Source organism: Rhinoderma darwinii, chromosome 1 (genome assembly GCF_050947455.1).
Source record: "Rhinoderma darwinii isolate aRhiDar2 chromosome 1, aRhiDar2.hap1, whole genome shotgun sequence".
Classification (NCBI taxonomy): Eukaryota; Metazoa; Chordata; class Amphibia; order Anura; family Rhinodermatidae; genus Rhinoderma; species Rhinoderma darwinii.
Window position 1 is genome coordinate 276,084,104 of NC_134687.1, and position 15,959 is coordinate 276,100,062.

Below are 15,959 nucleotides of genomic sequence, written 5' to 3' on the forward strand. Positions count from 1 at the left end.
ATAATCCTTATCCGCGGGGTGTTGAATGCGCCATGCATCACACAGTTGAAGCTGTAGGAGAGCACGCCTCACCCGCCTAATAGCACCGTATGCAACACTAGAGCGACCAGTAGAATTATCCACCGTCGGATCCAGAGTAAGGTTAAAGTCTCCGCACAGCACCACAGTCCCTCGGACCACTGGAAGGGCGGTTTCTATTAGTTGAAGAATGAAGGGCACCTGACCCTGGTTAGGAGCATAAGCGTTAATCACCGTGAATTCCCTCCCACCAATATTAAGCACTAAGATGAGGTATCTCGCATCGGGATCCACGACAAGATCGACAACCTGATGGGGGAGAGACTTGTGGAGGGCTATGGCAACTCCACACGATCTGGAAAGGGGATTATTACTGAAATGCCACGTAGTGTAGTGTTTGTGCCTGATAGTAGGGGTATGTCCCTCCTTAAAGTGTGTTTCCTGGAAGCATGCGATGTGTACCTTACGTTTGTGTAGATGGTGTAAAATTTGCGCCCGCTTTTCAGGAACATTCAGCCCCTTCACGTTGAAGGAGGCAATATTAAGGTCAGCCATGGATGCAGACTAAACGACTCGCTGAGGAATGCCGGCTAACGCACGAAGGATCGGAGTCCAGGATCGCCAGGAGGGAAGTAGAGGAGGGAAACAAGCTAGGAGTAAAGAACAGAGCATTAGAGAAAAACACAGACATAAAATCAAACAAAAAAGGCAGTAGAAAAACAACTGCCGCACAAGCTAATCGCACTATTGCGGAAGACCGAAAATTCGGTCCAAAACCTACAGGGGGAAGGTGGCAACTACGCATAAGAGTTATCCGCACTCCCTAGCGTACAATAATATAGGTATTAACAGCTTTAACATCATTTGCACACTTTAACAGGTTCCCGACCGCTGGCCGTAAATATACGGCCAGCGGTCAGGGTCTCTAAAGTCCGGCGTATAGTATATATACGGCCGCACTTCAGAGACTGTGCACGCGCGATCGCGTGCACACAGCTCTATGCCCTGGCTGTTGCTAACAGCCATGGGCACTGGGCAGAATGTCAGGGGTCAATCTTTTGGCCCCTGAACATGTGATCGCTGTGACAACCAATCACAGCGATCACATGCATTTCTGCATAGAAAACAGTGTGCACGCGATCGCGTGCACACAGCCCTGTGCCCTCGCTGTTACCAACAGCTCTGGGCACTGGGCAGAGTATCAGGGACCAATCTGATGGTCCCTGAACATGTGGTCGCTGTGACAACCAATCACAGCGATCACATGCATTTCTGCTTATAAAACAGTGTGCACGCGATCGCGTGCACACAGCCCTGTGCCCGCGATCGCGTGCACACAGCCCTGTGCCCTCGCTGTTACCAACAGCTCTGGGCACTGGGCAGAGTATCAGGGACCAATCTGATGGTCCCTGAACATGTGGTCGCTGTGAAAATCACAGCGACCACATTTGTTTTATTTTGAGTTTTCTGGCAGTAAATCTCCTGCCTCTTTTCTTCTCCTCAAATATTGTTTCAGTTTGAGGAGAAAAAGAGACTCGGGAGAATTGCTGCCAGAAGATTACAGTGAAAAAAAAAAAAACAGTTACACTATAAAACATTCTCTGTATAGATAGATTTCTATCTATCTATACAATCTATCTATCCATCTATCTTTTTTTCTATCTATCTACCTTTCTTTCTTTTATTCTATTAGAATAGGCAGGTAGGGAGTATATAATTATATATATATCCACATATATATAATATATATAGCAATAGCGGTTTATTTTTTTGTTAGCGGTAGTGTAGATATATATAGCAGTTAGGCCCCATGCACACGACAGCAAAAAACCTCCGTTTTTGCGGACCGCAATTGCGGTCCGCAAAAACTGAGCCATTCACTTTCATTGAACGCTGACACCTTTCAGTAGCACTACGGAAGGGTGTCAGTGCCGTGGAAATGTTCCGGGAATTATGGAACATGTCCGTTCTTTCGCATTTTGCGGGCCGTGCTCCCATACTTTGTATGGGAGCACGGCCCGAAAATGCGGCTGTCAGTCAGCGGCCGGCCGTGCCCGCGATCGCGGACAGCAATTCCGGGCACGGTCGTGTGCATGGGGCCTTAGTTTGTGTGTTTTATAAAAAAAATAAAAAAATAAAATTTGTTTAGTTAGTGTTAGTGTTAGTTACGTTATGGCGAGGAAGTTGTTTAGCGCCGAGGAGGCATACGCCATGCTGTGGTCTGAGTCGGAGACCGCATCAGAGATGGCGTCCGAGATGGAACCTGTTTTAGGTAGTGACGATGACAGCGTCACTTCAGGTTCATCTTCAGGGGACGTTGTCCCTGATGCAGTCGAAACTGCAGAACATGAAAGCGCAGGGCCAAGTAGCGCTGTAGCACGGGACAGCCTGGTCCCTCCAGTCCAGGCTCTTGTATGGGCACCTGCCCCATCTTTTGGGCCTAGAATCCACGGATTTACTGCCACTCCTGGCATAACCGTGGACAATACAAATTTTGTCCAAATGGATTACTTCCATTTATTTATAACGGACGACATCCTAAATCAGATTGTCCACGAAACAAATTTATATGCCACGCAATATATAAGGCAGAAACCTTCATCCACCCATGCCAGAGATTGGACGCCCACCAATTTGCAGGAATTAAAAAAAAATTTGGGGCTCACCCTAAATATGGGTATTGTCAAAAAGCCCTCCATTAGGTCTTACTGGTCAACAAGACCCGCCCAAGCCACCCCAGTATATTCTGCAGTAATGCCCAGGTCTCGTTATGAGACAATAATGAGGTTCCTCCACTTCAATGACAACGCACAGGCCCCCCCAAGTACCGATGCAAACCGGGATCGGTTGTTCAAAATAAGACCGCTAATAAATTCCCTGAATAATTTATTTCTGCAACTCTACACCCCTGAGCAGAATGTAAGTGTGGACGAGCAGATATTTTGGAAGTGTTATAGAAACTCTGTTGAGTTTTGTAAAACCAGCTTTGAAAAAAAGCGATATGTGAAATAATCTTCTTCTATCCTCCGCCCTCCTACATCTCTATGTGATAAATAAGGCCACATATTTGGTATCCCCGTGCACGGGAGAAGTGGCAGAATGTGAACGGAGATTAATTTTGACCGTGGTCTATACCGTGTGTGAAAAATGCTGGTATAAACTGACGCATTTGCTAAAAAATTGCTAATTTTATTTTGTTCCATCTTATTCAAGAAACTTTCAGAAGAAAACTGGACTGTCTAAAAATATGATAAACCCCTTGAAGAAAACCTTGTGGGGTCTGCTTGCGTGAATGAAGTCATTTATGGGGTGATTCTAATCTTTCAGCAGCATTAGGCCCCCCAGAAAACAGTATGCGGCTATAAAATCAAATGCAAAATTCCTGGACCGAAAAGGCCAAAAAGCCTCCTTTTATGCCAAGCCCTGGCACATGCCCGCACAGTGAATAAGGCACACATATTTGGTATCCCCATGCACGGAAGAAGTGGAAGAACGTGAAAGGAGATGAATTTTGGCCGTGGTCCATACCGTGTGTGAAAAATACTAGCCTAAACTGACGCATTTGCTAAAAAAGTGCTGATTTTATTTTGTTCCATCTTATTCAAGAAACTTTCAGAAGAAAACTGGACTTGCTAAAAATATGATAAACCCCTTGAAGGAAACCTTGTGGGGTCTACTTGTGTGAACGAAGTCATTTATGGGGTGTTTCCAATGTTTCAGCAGCATTAGGCCCCCCAGAAAACAGTATGCGGCTATAAAATCAAGTGCAGAATTCCTGGACCGAAAAGGCCAAAAAGCCTCTTTTTATGCCAAGCCCTGGCACATGCCCATGAATAAAGCACACATATTTGGTATCCCCATGCACGGGAGAAGAGGAAGAATGTGAAATGCGATGAATTTTGTCCGTGGTCCATTTTGTGTGTGAAAAAGCTAGCATAAACTGACGCATTTGTTAAAAAAAAAAGCTAATTTTATTTTGTTCCATCTTATTCAAGAAACTTTCAGAAGAAAACTGGACTTGCTAAAAATATGATAAACCCCTTGAAGGAAACCTTGTGGGGTCTACTTGTGTGAATGAAGTCATTTATGGGGTGTTTCTAATCTTTCAGCAGCATTAGGCCCCCCAGAAAACAGTATGCGGCTCTAAAATCAAATGCAAAATTCCTGGACCGAAAAGGCCAAAAAGCCTCCTTTTATGCCAAGCCCTGGCACATGCCCGCACAGCGAATAAGGCACACATATTTGGTATCCCCATGCACGGGAGAAGTGGAAGAATGTGAAAGGAGATGAATTTTGTCCGTGGTCTATACCGTGTGTGAAAAATACTAGCCTAAACTGACGCATTTGCTAAAAAAGTGCTGATTTTATTTTGTTCCATCTTATTCAAGAAACTTTCAGAAGAAAACTGGACTTGCTAAAAATATGATAAACCCCTTGAAGGAAACCTTGTGGGGTCTACTTGTGTGAATGAAGTCATTTATGGGGTGTTTCTAATGTTTCAGCAGCATTAGGCCCCCCAGAAAACAGTATACGGCTATAAAATCAAATGCAAAATTCCTGGACCGAAAAGGCCAAAAAGCCTCCTTTTATGCCAAGCCCTGGCACATGCCCGCACAGTGAATAAGGCTCACATATTTGGTATCCCCATGCACGGGAGAAGTGGAAGAATGTGAAAGGAGATAAATTTTGGCCGTGGTTCATACCGTGTGTGAAAAATGCTAGCATAAACCGACGCAATTGTTAAATTCTTGCATTTTTTTCCAATTTTGCCCACTTTAGAGAAAAAAAAAAAAATTATATATACTGACAAATGCCACTAAAACAAAGCCCTATCTGTCCTTTAAAAAGAGTGTAAAATTCAAAGATGAACTTTATTCACCTGCTGAGTTATAGTCATCTAAAGAAGCGCATAGCAAAATTGTGAAATTTGCTCTGGTCATTTAGCTGTAAAACAGCCTAGTCCTTAACCGGTTAAATAATAAGAGAGGAAGACATTGGAAGGCATCTGAAGGTAACGGTCAAAGCAACAAGCAATCTTGAAAACAGACAGCAGTAAGTAAATAAAAGGAGGAATTCCAAGAACGGCCGTCCGGGTCATCACGCCGAACGGGCGATCTCCATGGGTGGAGTAGGGTCACGTTCTTGTCGGCGTCTAGATCGTCTCCGGGGTCCACGCGGAGGGCGACCCTCCACCACCGCTAGGGGCCCCGAGATTGGGCGTCTCCCCCGTGATCCCCCGCCAGCAGAGGATAACAACGAGGGCCACTCCGGTAATGCAACATGAGGAAGATTCAAGTCCCGCAAGAAACCAGGCAGGTCGGTCGGGGATCGCACAGTGTAGGTACGGCCCTCCTGTCGGACCATCAGGGCAAACGGGAAGCCCCACCTGTAGATAATGTCCCGGCTTCGGAGTACCTCCAGCAGGGGTTTGAGAGCAGCTCTTTGCGCCAGCGTATGTCGAGATAAATCCGGTAAAATACGTAACTGCGTGCCTTGATGGAGAATGATGGGTTGCCGTCTGATTTTTTGGAGGATAGAGTCCTTGATTGCGTAGAAATGTATTCGGCAAATGACATCCCTCGGCCGAGGATCGTCAATACTTACAGGGCGGAGAGCTCTATGTGCCCGGTCGATCTCTATATGGGTATTCGGCGGACGGCCTAGTAAAGTATTGAAGATGGTGGAGAGAGTCGAAAACAGATCAGACGCAGGAACAGATTCGGGCAATCCTCGAACACGTAGGTTGTTCCTCCTATTACGGTTTTCAATATCATCAAGATGCTGCTGCAAAGTGAACAACTGAGCTGAGTGCTGCTGGATAGTAGATTGGATATCTGCAATGGTGGCATTTTCAGCAACCCGATCCTGCGTAAGAGTGTCCACCCTCGTAGAAAGTGAGGAAAGATCCGCACGAAACTGTGTAAACTCCAGCTTGCATTCTTCCACGATCTGTCTGGCAAAGGAAGTCATATCAGCCCTAGTAGGCAACAATTGAACAAGCTGGCGGATATCTGAGAGAGTCGCCGGCCGATTTTCACACATAGATCCAGACAACGGGTCGGTAAAACTTAATCCACTACTGGCTGGCGTGTCCACTTCAGGCGACGGGAGTGGGTGCAATTGAGGACCTTGGCCACTTGCAGATAGTGCAGGCATAGTCCCGGGATGCTGGGGAGATCCCATAAGCAGGGTCGAGACTAATATCGTTGGGGCATTGGGGTATCCGTGCCGTGCGGAGCTGGAGGGCCGAGAGGGAGAGGCTCCCACCAGCCCCGGATCCCTGGATGGAAGGGGGAGAGCTGGGGCTATCCGTCCCATAGGGTGTGAGGTGAGCTGGGTGATGGGAGGCTCAGGGCCTCGGTACTCACTGTGCCTCCTCGCTAACTCCTCCAACTGCAGAACTGCAGGCAGGGCAGGTGCGGTGTCTCTCACTCCAGGGGCTGGTAGTAGGCCGCAGTCGGATCCCGGAAGAAGAGGGCCCGCAGGCCATGAAAGCAAAGACGATGGAGGGTGGCAGCCATCTTGAGAGGCCACATGTTCTTGTGACCGGGGAACGGCGTCCGCCGCCACAGGGGTCTCCGATGTCTCCCAGCAAGACCGGGGATCTGGTGCCTCTGGGTCCGGTACCTCCTGTGCTGGCACGCTCTCTATCGGAGCAGCTGAAAGGAGGGCCGTGCTCTCCAGAGCAGGCCTGCATCCGCAAGCCTCGTGGTCCCGGCGGCCATCTTGGAAAGGCGTTGTCGCACGGGCCGCACGATCCATCGCAGCCCGGGAAGGAGACAGAGGATCGGTGAACTCCAGGGTCTGCACCTCAGAGGGTGAGTGGATCTGTCCTGCCGTCATCTCCGGGCCCTGGTCCGTTGGAGATGGAGAGGTCGGGCGGCCATTTTGACCCCCAGCCTCGGCCCGCGCCACAGCCCGCAGCTGCATCTGGGGCTGTCGCCCAAAATAATCCCCGATATCGCGCTGGGGCGATGAGGGACATGTAGGGGCTGCTGCCCTTGCTTTTTTAGAATTTTTCCCCATATCTGGGAGCGGATGTCAGCCAATTTAGTAACGCTAGTTGAGGAGCTGGAGAGAGCACGTCTTCACTCTCCCATAGCTGGCCACGCCCCCCCATTCCGTTTTTTTTAACTGAAGTTCGTTCACTAAATTTTCATACCGTAGCGACAGTTTTACTGTAAATTCACAGAGTTATAGTTAGCGTCAGTTAGTAACGGTCATTCAGTTTTCTTTTTTTAACTGTAGTTTGGTTACAAAATTTTTGATAGCATAGTGACACAGTTTTAGCTAAAAAAAAAATTAGAGTTCTTTCCAGCGTTAGGGTTAGGCTGGATTCAGACGAGCGTGTGCGTTTTGCGCACGCAAAACCTGCAGAGTTTTGCGTGCGCAAAAGGCACTTGACAGCTTCGTGTGCCCTGTTCATATGGATGCGCGGCTGCGTGCTTTTCGCGCAGCCGCCATCTTTATGACACCCCGTTTGGATGTTTGTAAACAGAAAAGCACGTGGTGCTTTTCTGTTTAAATTCATTCTTTTACTGTTAGTGCCCGAATAACGCTTGTCCCACGGAAGTGCTTCCGTGGGGCATGCGTGATTTTCACGCACCCATTGACTTCAATGGGTGCGCGATGCGCGAAAAACGCGTAAATATAGAACATGTCGTGCGTTTTACGCAGCGGACTAACGCTGCGCAAAACTCACGGACTGTCTGCACTGCCCCATAGACTTGTATAGGTCCGTCTGAATCCGGCCTTAATTTGTTAGTGTCTGATAGTCAGGATTTTTTTTTACCGTTTTATATTGAATGTTCAGTCAATTTCTTTCTCCTAAATTTTCATCTTAGGCCTCATGCGCACGACCGTAGGCATGTGCACGGCCGTGATTTTCGGGCCGGCCGGCTGGCCACGGAGTGTCACCCGCGAGCCGACCGCAAATCGCCAGCCGTGCACACGGCCACGTGCATTATTTTCTATGAGCCTGGACCGCAAAACACGGCCGTAATAAGAACACGGTCGTGTGCATGGGCCCATTGAAATGAATTGAGGCCGTAAAAATACGTTCGTGTGCATGGGGCCTTATTCTTTTTTTCCTTTTGAAATTTAATATACACGTGTAAAACCACAACATACACAACCACCTCTGTAAAAATAAATTGAGTATTACCTGTGTTGAATCACTACATACCCCCCTAATAAAAATGTCCCAATCATCCCAAAGGGTCTATTCAGCCGAGGAGGAATACGCCATCCTGGCCACTGATACGGCCAGCGAGGGAGAAGAGGTAATTGCCCCATTCCTCTTGACCTCATCCAGTGATGAGGAACCCCCGCAAAGGCGCCCCAGGACAACAGCTGAGGCAACCCCCATATGAGTGATATCATGTGGAACCCGCCCCCCTAAGGATTATGAGCCTCACATTCCAGATTTCATAGGCAGCTCAGGAAATTGGTTTGGGACTGCAGGCCACACAGAAATTGACTTTTTTAAGGTCTATTTCTCTGAGGATTCTGTTAATTTAACGGTGGCCCAGACAATTTTATACGCCCAGCAATTTTTAGCCCAAAACCCTGCATCATCATTTGCTAGGTGGACCCCCATAGAGGCAGGGGAGATGATGAAATTTTGGGGCCTTGTGCTACATATGGGCCTAGTAAAAAAAGCCAGAGATTAGGAAATACTGGAGTGCGGACATTTTATACAGCACCGCATTTTACCACTTGGCAATGCCCCGAACACGTTTTGAAATAAGTCTGAAATGTTTGCATTATAATGATATGCACAGTGCCCGCCCTGTGATGACCCCACATATGACCGCCTATTCAAAATCAGGCCAGTCATTGATAATTTTTGCACCACATTTGAACAATTATACACCCCCAAAAAGAACTTTGCAATAAACGGGTCCCTTGTACATTTTAAGGGGAGACTAAAATTCCACCAATACTTGCCAAGCATGCAGAACCATGCGCAAAAACCAGAGAGGCCTCCCTAAAACTCTAATATTCTTACTAGATTGACTGAATGACAAATCTGATCACACATCTGATATGTAAATGTTTGACATTACTGCTGATTTGTATCTTACCCTCCCCTTTGTCTCCCTTTCCTTTCCCCCATTCCCTCCCTCTGTTAGGGTATGTTCACACGCACTGTTTTCAGGCGTAATTCGGGCGTTTTACGCCTGAAAAAACGGCTCCATTACGCCTACAAACATCTGCCCATTGCTTTCAATGGGTTTTACGATGTTCTGTTCAGACGAGGTGTAATTTTACACGTCGCTGTCAAAAGACAGCGCGTAAAAAGACGCCCGCGTCAAAGAAGTGCATGTCACTTCTTGGGACGTTTTTGGAGCCGTTTTTTATTGACTCCATTGAAAAACAGCTCCAATAACGTCCGTAAAATACGCCGCGAAAAACGTGAGTACTTGCAAAAACTTCTGAAATTCAGGAGCTGTTTTTGCCTGAAAACAGCTCTGTAATTTCAGACGTATTTTACTACTGCGTATGAACATACCCTTATACTAAAAACGTTGTCAGAACAAAATAAAAACATTTAAGAAAAACAAAACTCTAATTGGGCAACCCTTAAGAAAGGGAGAAAGAAGGACACTAAACAGCGAGAACATGTTGCTGGTCAAGTATAAGGATAAGAGGGATGTCCTTATGCTGACCACAATACACAGTAGCGGCAGCACCCCTGTCCCTGTCTGAGGTAGCACTACAAGCCAGCCAGATTGCATCCTAGGCTATAATAAGTACATGGGAGGGGTTGATCTCCCTGATCAAGTACTGAAGCCGTACAGTGCCATGCGGAAAACAAATGTGTGGTACAAAAAGCTGGTCGTGCACATGGTACAGATGGCATTGTATAACTGAGGTGCTATACCAATGTGCAGGCTGGACAGAGACATTCCTTCAGTTTCAAGAGATGGTTATCAAGGCTTTTGTATTTGGGAACCAGGAAGGGGAGGGCCCGAGTATTTCTAGAAGTGTTGGTCCACGTATTGTACCAGGGCAATACTTTCCTGGCAAAATCCCCTCCACTGTTAAAAAGGGAAGGACCCAAAAAAGTGTGTTACAAAAGGGGGAGAAGACGAGACACAACTTGTTATTGCGAAACCTGCCCCAAAAAACTTGGCCTGTGCATAAAGGAGTGCTTCAAAGTATATCACACATCCATGAATTATTAATTGAATAATTTATTTAAATACTCACTATACCTATAAATAACTACCTTGAGGGTTCCAGTTACCCGAATTGGGTCACTTTTGGGGGGTTTCCACTGTTTTGGCCACTCAGGGGCTATGCAAATGTGACATAGCCTCTGCAAACCATTCCAGCTAAATTTGAACTCCAAATGGCGCTCCTTCCCTTCTGAGCCCTGCCGTGTGTCCAAACAGCCATTTATGACACATATGTGGTATTGTTGTACTTGGGAGAAACTGCTCGCTATACCCCTAAATTATTTCCTTGAGGGGTGTAGTTTCCAGAATGGGGTTATTTGTGGGGGGGTTTTCACGTCATGGCCTCCGCAAACTATTCCAGCCAGCTAAATTTGAGCTCCAAAAGTCAAATGGCACTCCTTCCCTTCAGAGCACTTCCGTGTGTCCAAACAGCAGTTTATGATCACACATGGGTTATTGTTGTACTCGGGAGAAACTGCTCTTTACAACTGTTGGGGCGCTTTTTTTCCTATAGTTCCTGTGGTAATGGAAAAAAATTTGCTAAACCTACACTTTATTGAAAAAAATGTAGATTTCTATTCTCATTTTCGCGGCCTACTAATAATAACTTCTGCAAAAAACCTGTGGGGTCAAAATGCTTACTATACCCCTAAATAATTTCCTTGAGGGAATAATTTCCTAGTTTCCAAATTTTTGTACTAGCGAGAAACTACTCTACAAATGTCGCTTGGATAGGTAAAAGCATTCCAACATTATTACCACATAAAGTGAGACATCCGATTTAAAAAATAAGGCTCTGTCAGGTTAGTCTAAAGTGGCTGCAGCGGGAAGGGGTTAAGATGATGTTGGCTATTATAGTTATCCAATGTGCCCATACAAGTCTGATGAGAAGATTATTACCGTCCAATTTATGGCCAGGTGTAATGATATAATATTGTGGGAACGTTCATTCTGTAAACAAATATTCACAGACAACCCCTCTCCAAAAACTGAAGACAGCATTTCACCAGAAGTTAAGGCCTCGTGTACATGACCGTATTTTTGCAGCTGCAATTTCCATTCATATATATATATGGCCCCATACACACAACCGTGATTTACACGGATCGGTGCGGGGGCCGCAAATACTGGTGAATTGTTGTGGATCCGTGAGTCCCGATGACACACTGGTGCACAAGGGTTTTGCGGACCACACAACCAATACGGTCATGTGCATGGGGACTAAATGTGGAAATGTTTTGGTTTGGGGCTGCTTTACTGCATAAGGGCCTGGGCAACTCACCATCACAGAATCTACTATAAATTCTTTTTTGTACCTGAGGCTGCTTGAGGATATTGTGAGACCATCTGTCTGCCCAAAGTGGACCCTTAGGGTATGTGCACACGATAACTGCATTTACGTCTGAAATTACGGAGCTGTTTTCAGGAGAAAACAGCTCCTGAATTTCAGACGTAATTGCATGTACTAGCGTTTTGGGGGGCGTCCATTACAGACGTAATTTGGAGCTGTTCTTCATTGGATTCAATGAAAAACGGCTCCAATTACGTCCCAAGAAGTGTCCTGCACTTCTTTGACGAGGCTGTTATTTTTACGCGCCGTCTTTTGACAGCGACGCGTAAAATGACAGGTCGTCGGCACAATACATCGGCAAACCCATTGAAATGAATGGGCAGATGTTTGCCGACGTATTGGAGCCCTCTTTTCAGGCGTAATTCGAGGCGTAAAACACCTCCATTACGCCTGAAAATAGGTCGTGTGAACCCAGCCTTAGGCTGCGTTCCCAGATAGCGTGAATGCTGCAGATTTTCCACAACGGAATACTGTGCAGAAATTCTGCAGCATTTACCGTAGGAGCAAAGTGAACGAGTGTAACATCCACGGCCGCGGACCATCGGGACTACTCCCGACCCCCCCCCCCCCTCCCCCGGCGGCCGCAGCCACGGACTTGTGACCTCCCCAGGAGATGCCAGCGCCCACTTCCGCTCCGCTCTGCTGTGTCCCGTAGGGTGCGTGCACGCGCTCGCACCCGGCCTTAAAGGGTCAGTGCGCGCACATGTTTAACATCACTAATTAGCCCATGATCACCCTGGACTTAAGTACGGCCCTGCCCTTTTGCTCATTGCCTGAGCGTTGTTCGTATTCCTCTGTTAGTCTTGCAAATGGCCCCTTAGTGTTATCCTGTTCCCGTTGTTCCTGTGCCCTGCTACCTGTATCCCGTGTTGTAGTTGTTCCTGTGCCCGTTATAGTGTTGGAGTCGAGTTCTGCCATCTGCCACGTCTGCTGTGTTACACCACGTCTGGTGTCATCTGTCTCGTCTGCATCACCTGCCGTCAAGATCCCATCTATGCCTAGCCGTTGCTACTGTCTGGACTATAACAGGTACCCTTGTTCTTGGACTATATATATTAACTTGGTACATTGTAGTTTGGCCAGCTGCCACCCAGATACGGCCGTGCGGCACAGTGGGTCCACACCCCCACAGATTGTGACAGTACGCTCAGGCCATGGACCCTGCTGGTCAACCCAAGACCATGACGACGTCACAAGCCATGCAGGCAGACATCCGAGACCTTCGGCCACGACAGCACCAACTCCATCTGGCGATGAATTCCATTGCACATCGGCTGGATACGCAAGCTTCAACCACCAAAGCACCTGCTCCTGTTGCTCCGGCTGTTCCTCCTGCTACACCTCCTGTCAGTGCCAGTGCCGACTTCCGATTCTTGCTGCCACTACCTCCTCGCTACGACGGAGACGCGAGGTCCTGCAGGGGATTTCTAAACCAGTGCCAGATCCACTTCAGCCTACATGCCAAAGCATTTCCTTCCGATGGTACTAGGATCGCATTCATAGTCTCTCTCCTGGCTGGCAAAGCCCTGGCATGGGCGAATCCCATCTGCGAACGTCAGGGACCAGAGACCCGTGACTTACAGTGCTTCCTACAAACTTTTCACACAGTATTGGAGGAAACTGGACCAGTCTCTTCAGCAGCTGCATCCCTGCTGACCGTGTGCCAATGAGACACCTCTGTGGGCTAGTACTCCATTCTGTTCCGTACCATGGCGGCCGAGCTGACCTGGAACGACGAAGCATTAGTGGCCACATTCTGTCAGGGTCTATCCTCTGAAATCAAAGATAAGCTTGCTGCTCGAGACCTGCCCTCTATCCTAGATGACCTTATTCTTCTAGCTACCCGGATTGACATGCAGATTCAGGAATGGTCTCAAGAGGTACGCCGGTCCAGAAGACTTCCTAGGTTGGCTCCTACATTTCAGCAAACCCTGTTGCCCTCATTAGCTACTCCACATGAGGAGCCTATGCAAATAGACCGCCTCAAATTGTCTGTCCAAGAAAAACTCCAAGCCTGCCAGTCTGCTCCAACCTCTGCCTGTACCCAATGCCCCTTGGCAGCACATTGCAATGGACTTTATCACTGACCTCCCTCAGCTGGATGCAATACTGCCTGGGTGGTGGTGGACCGGTTTTCGAAGATGGCACATTTTATCCCGCTGACCGGCCCCCCCCGACTGGCAAGTCTCTTCATTCAGCACACCTTCCGCTTGCATGGCTTGCCCCATCACATCGTGTCCTATCGGGGGGGTTCACTTTACCTCAAAATTCTGGAGAGCCCTCTGTAAAAACCTGGATGTGAGACTGGACTTTTCCTCAGCCTTTAACCCCCAGTCCAATGGGCAAGTCGAGAGGATTAACCAGATCATGGAAAAATATCTCCGCCACTTCATCTCCATGCAGCATGATGACTGGGTACAGCTTTTTACATGGGCCGAATTCTCGTATAACAACCACACAAGTGAAAAAAAAAAAAAAAACATCTGAGAACCACATGCGGTTTTTTTTCCAATTCATAAGAAACATCGCACAGTTGAAAAATTCTCCTTGGAGGAGTGAAAAAATAGACTGGTAGCAATTATAAAATAAACACATGTTGGAAGTTGTTTCGGCCAAAGGGGCAATACCAAGTATTCGGGTATATTCCCATGCAATCAAAAAAAGTTTTTTGCAATATTCGCAATATCATAGCAAAATACCACAGTTTGACTGCACCGTGTCAACAGACCTTTAGAGCCAAGGGTGGTAATATATAACTCCCTGGCTACAGATCTGGGTTTAACTCAGCTGCCCTTGCATACAGACAACCTGGTGATAACATAATCTGCCATGATCATTGGCAGTAATACAGGACTCAGTAAGGGTACATTCACACGTTGCAGTTGAGGTTAAAAACAAATTGAAAAACCCCATCTAAAAACCACATGAGTTTTTACCGCGATTAAATCACCGTAAAATGCATGCTTTTTTCTATGCTGTTCTAATCGCATCCTAAAACCACACGCATTTTTACCACAATTTGCGGCGTCTTTTGATGCGGTTGCAGTTTTTACCGCAATAGCATCTAAAAACACACCAAATTACAGAAAAACACATGCGTTTTTTCGATGCCGTTTTACCAAACCGCAACGTCTGAATGGACCGCAATACAGGAGGTAGCAATGTCTGTATTGTATATGCAGTGTTCAATGAGTGCAAGGTATACAGAGATCGAAGAGGCAAGAGCAGTTATAAACTCCTACCTCCTCTCAGGAGATCTCAGCATTGACATACAATGTAGTTAATAAACAGCTGAAACAAAGGCAAAGATTCATTCATTGCATACAAATAAAACAGACATTACAAAGATTGCACAATATGTTTATTACAATGATAAGTGAATTCGCCAAATGACTATATGATAAATCCTGTTCTTGCTATGTAAAAGCTTACATGTTGTATTTCCAGTAAAAGACTCCAAATATAAAAATGGAATGTTTTAATGATGAAGATAAAAAAAAACTCTCACTTTTAGTAGCAATATTATAACAATTGGAGCAAAAGTAACTCATCACAACTGCACACACTCTGGGAGATTTATAAAAACCTGTACAAAGGAAAGATGGAGAATAGTGGCCAATCAAATTCCAGGTTTCATTTATATTTTTTATAGGGCAGACTAAAATATATGAAAGCAGCAATGTGATTGGTTACTGTGGACATCTGCGAGTGTTTTTCTTTGTACAGGAGGATATAAATCTCCCACCTAATCCTAGTGACACTGGGATCCAGATTATGTCCTCGTAACTTTTTTGTCATCGGTTCTTCTCTACTCGCTGTCTTCACTGTCAGAGTATGCACCCACCAGAGACAAGGAAGATGCTCCCGAATTGGAAGTAGTAATTTGGGTGTGACAGGTGTTCCCTGTAAAAGAGCAATATATCATAATTAATAACATTTATTAAGCACCAAACTATTCCACTATACTTCAAAATCAGGACAGCAGGAACAAATATAAAAGGAACTCACAAAATAGTAACCATTTATTATCACATTTGTCGTTCACACTGTTGTAAAGATTGACAAAATGTAAAACAGAAGTTTTCCAGACATTAATATATTTTGTAGAATTATTTTTTTTATTTGTTAAATTATGTCACACGACACATTTGAGTTGCATTGGTGTAATAATGTACGTATGCAAAATGAAAAACAAAAAAGGTAATTTGTTTGTGGTTTTATGAAGGTTACTGCTGTGCCAAATTATTACAATCCAATAACACAGGGGTATGTATGTATGTATGTATGTATGTATGTATGTATATATATATATATATATATATATATATGTCGTAGATGGATTTAGCAGTAAATTCAGAGTGAGGGGGAGAGCAAGGAAGCCTGATAAGTGGAGAAAGAGGCATTTT

The 15,959-nt window shown here is 46.0% G+C and overlaps 1 protein-coding gene across 1 annotated transcript in view; it reads right to left on the bottom strand.

Annotated features, from left to right (window-relative positions):
- Window positions 1-14,897: 14,897 nt before the first annotated feature.
- The window catches only part of YJU2 (YJU2 splicing factor homolog), a 56,141-nt gene continuing 55,079 nt past the window's right edge, over window positions 14,898-15,959 (bottom strand). The window contains exon 8 of the mRNA XM_075850617.1: window positions 14,898-15,456. Within this exon, the coding sequence (XP_075706732.1) occupies window positions 15,362-15,456 (95 nt within the window). The 3' untranslated portion in view covers window positions 14,898-15,361. The remainder of the gene's footprint in view (window positions 15,457-15,959) is intronic.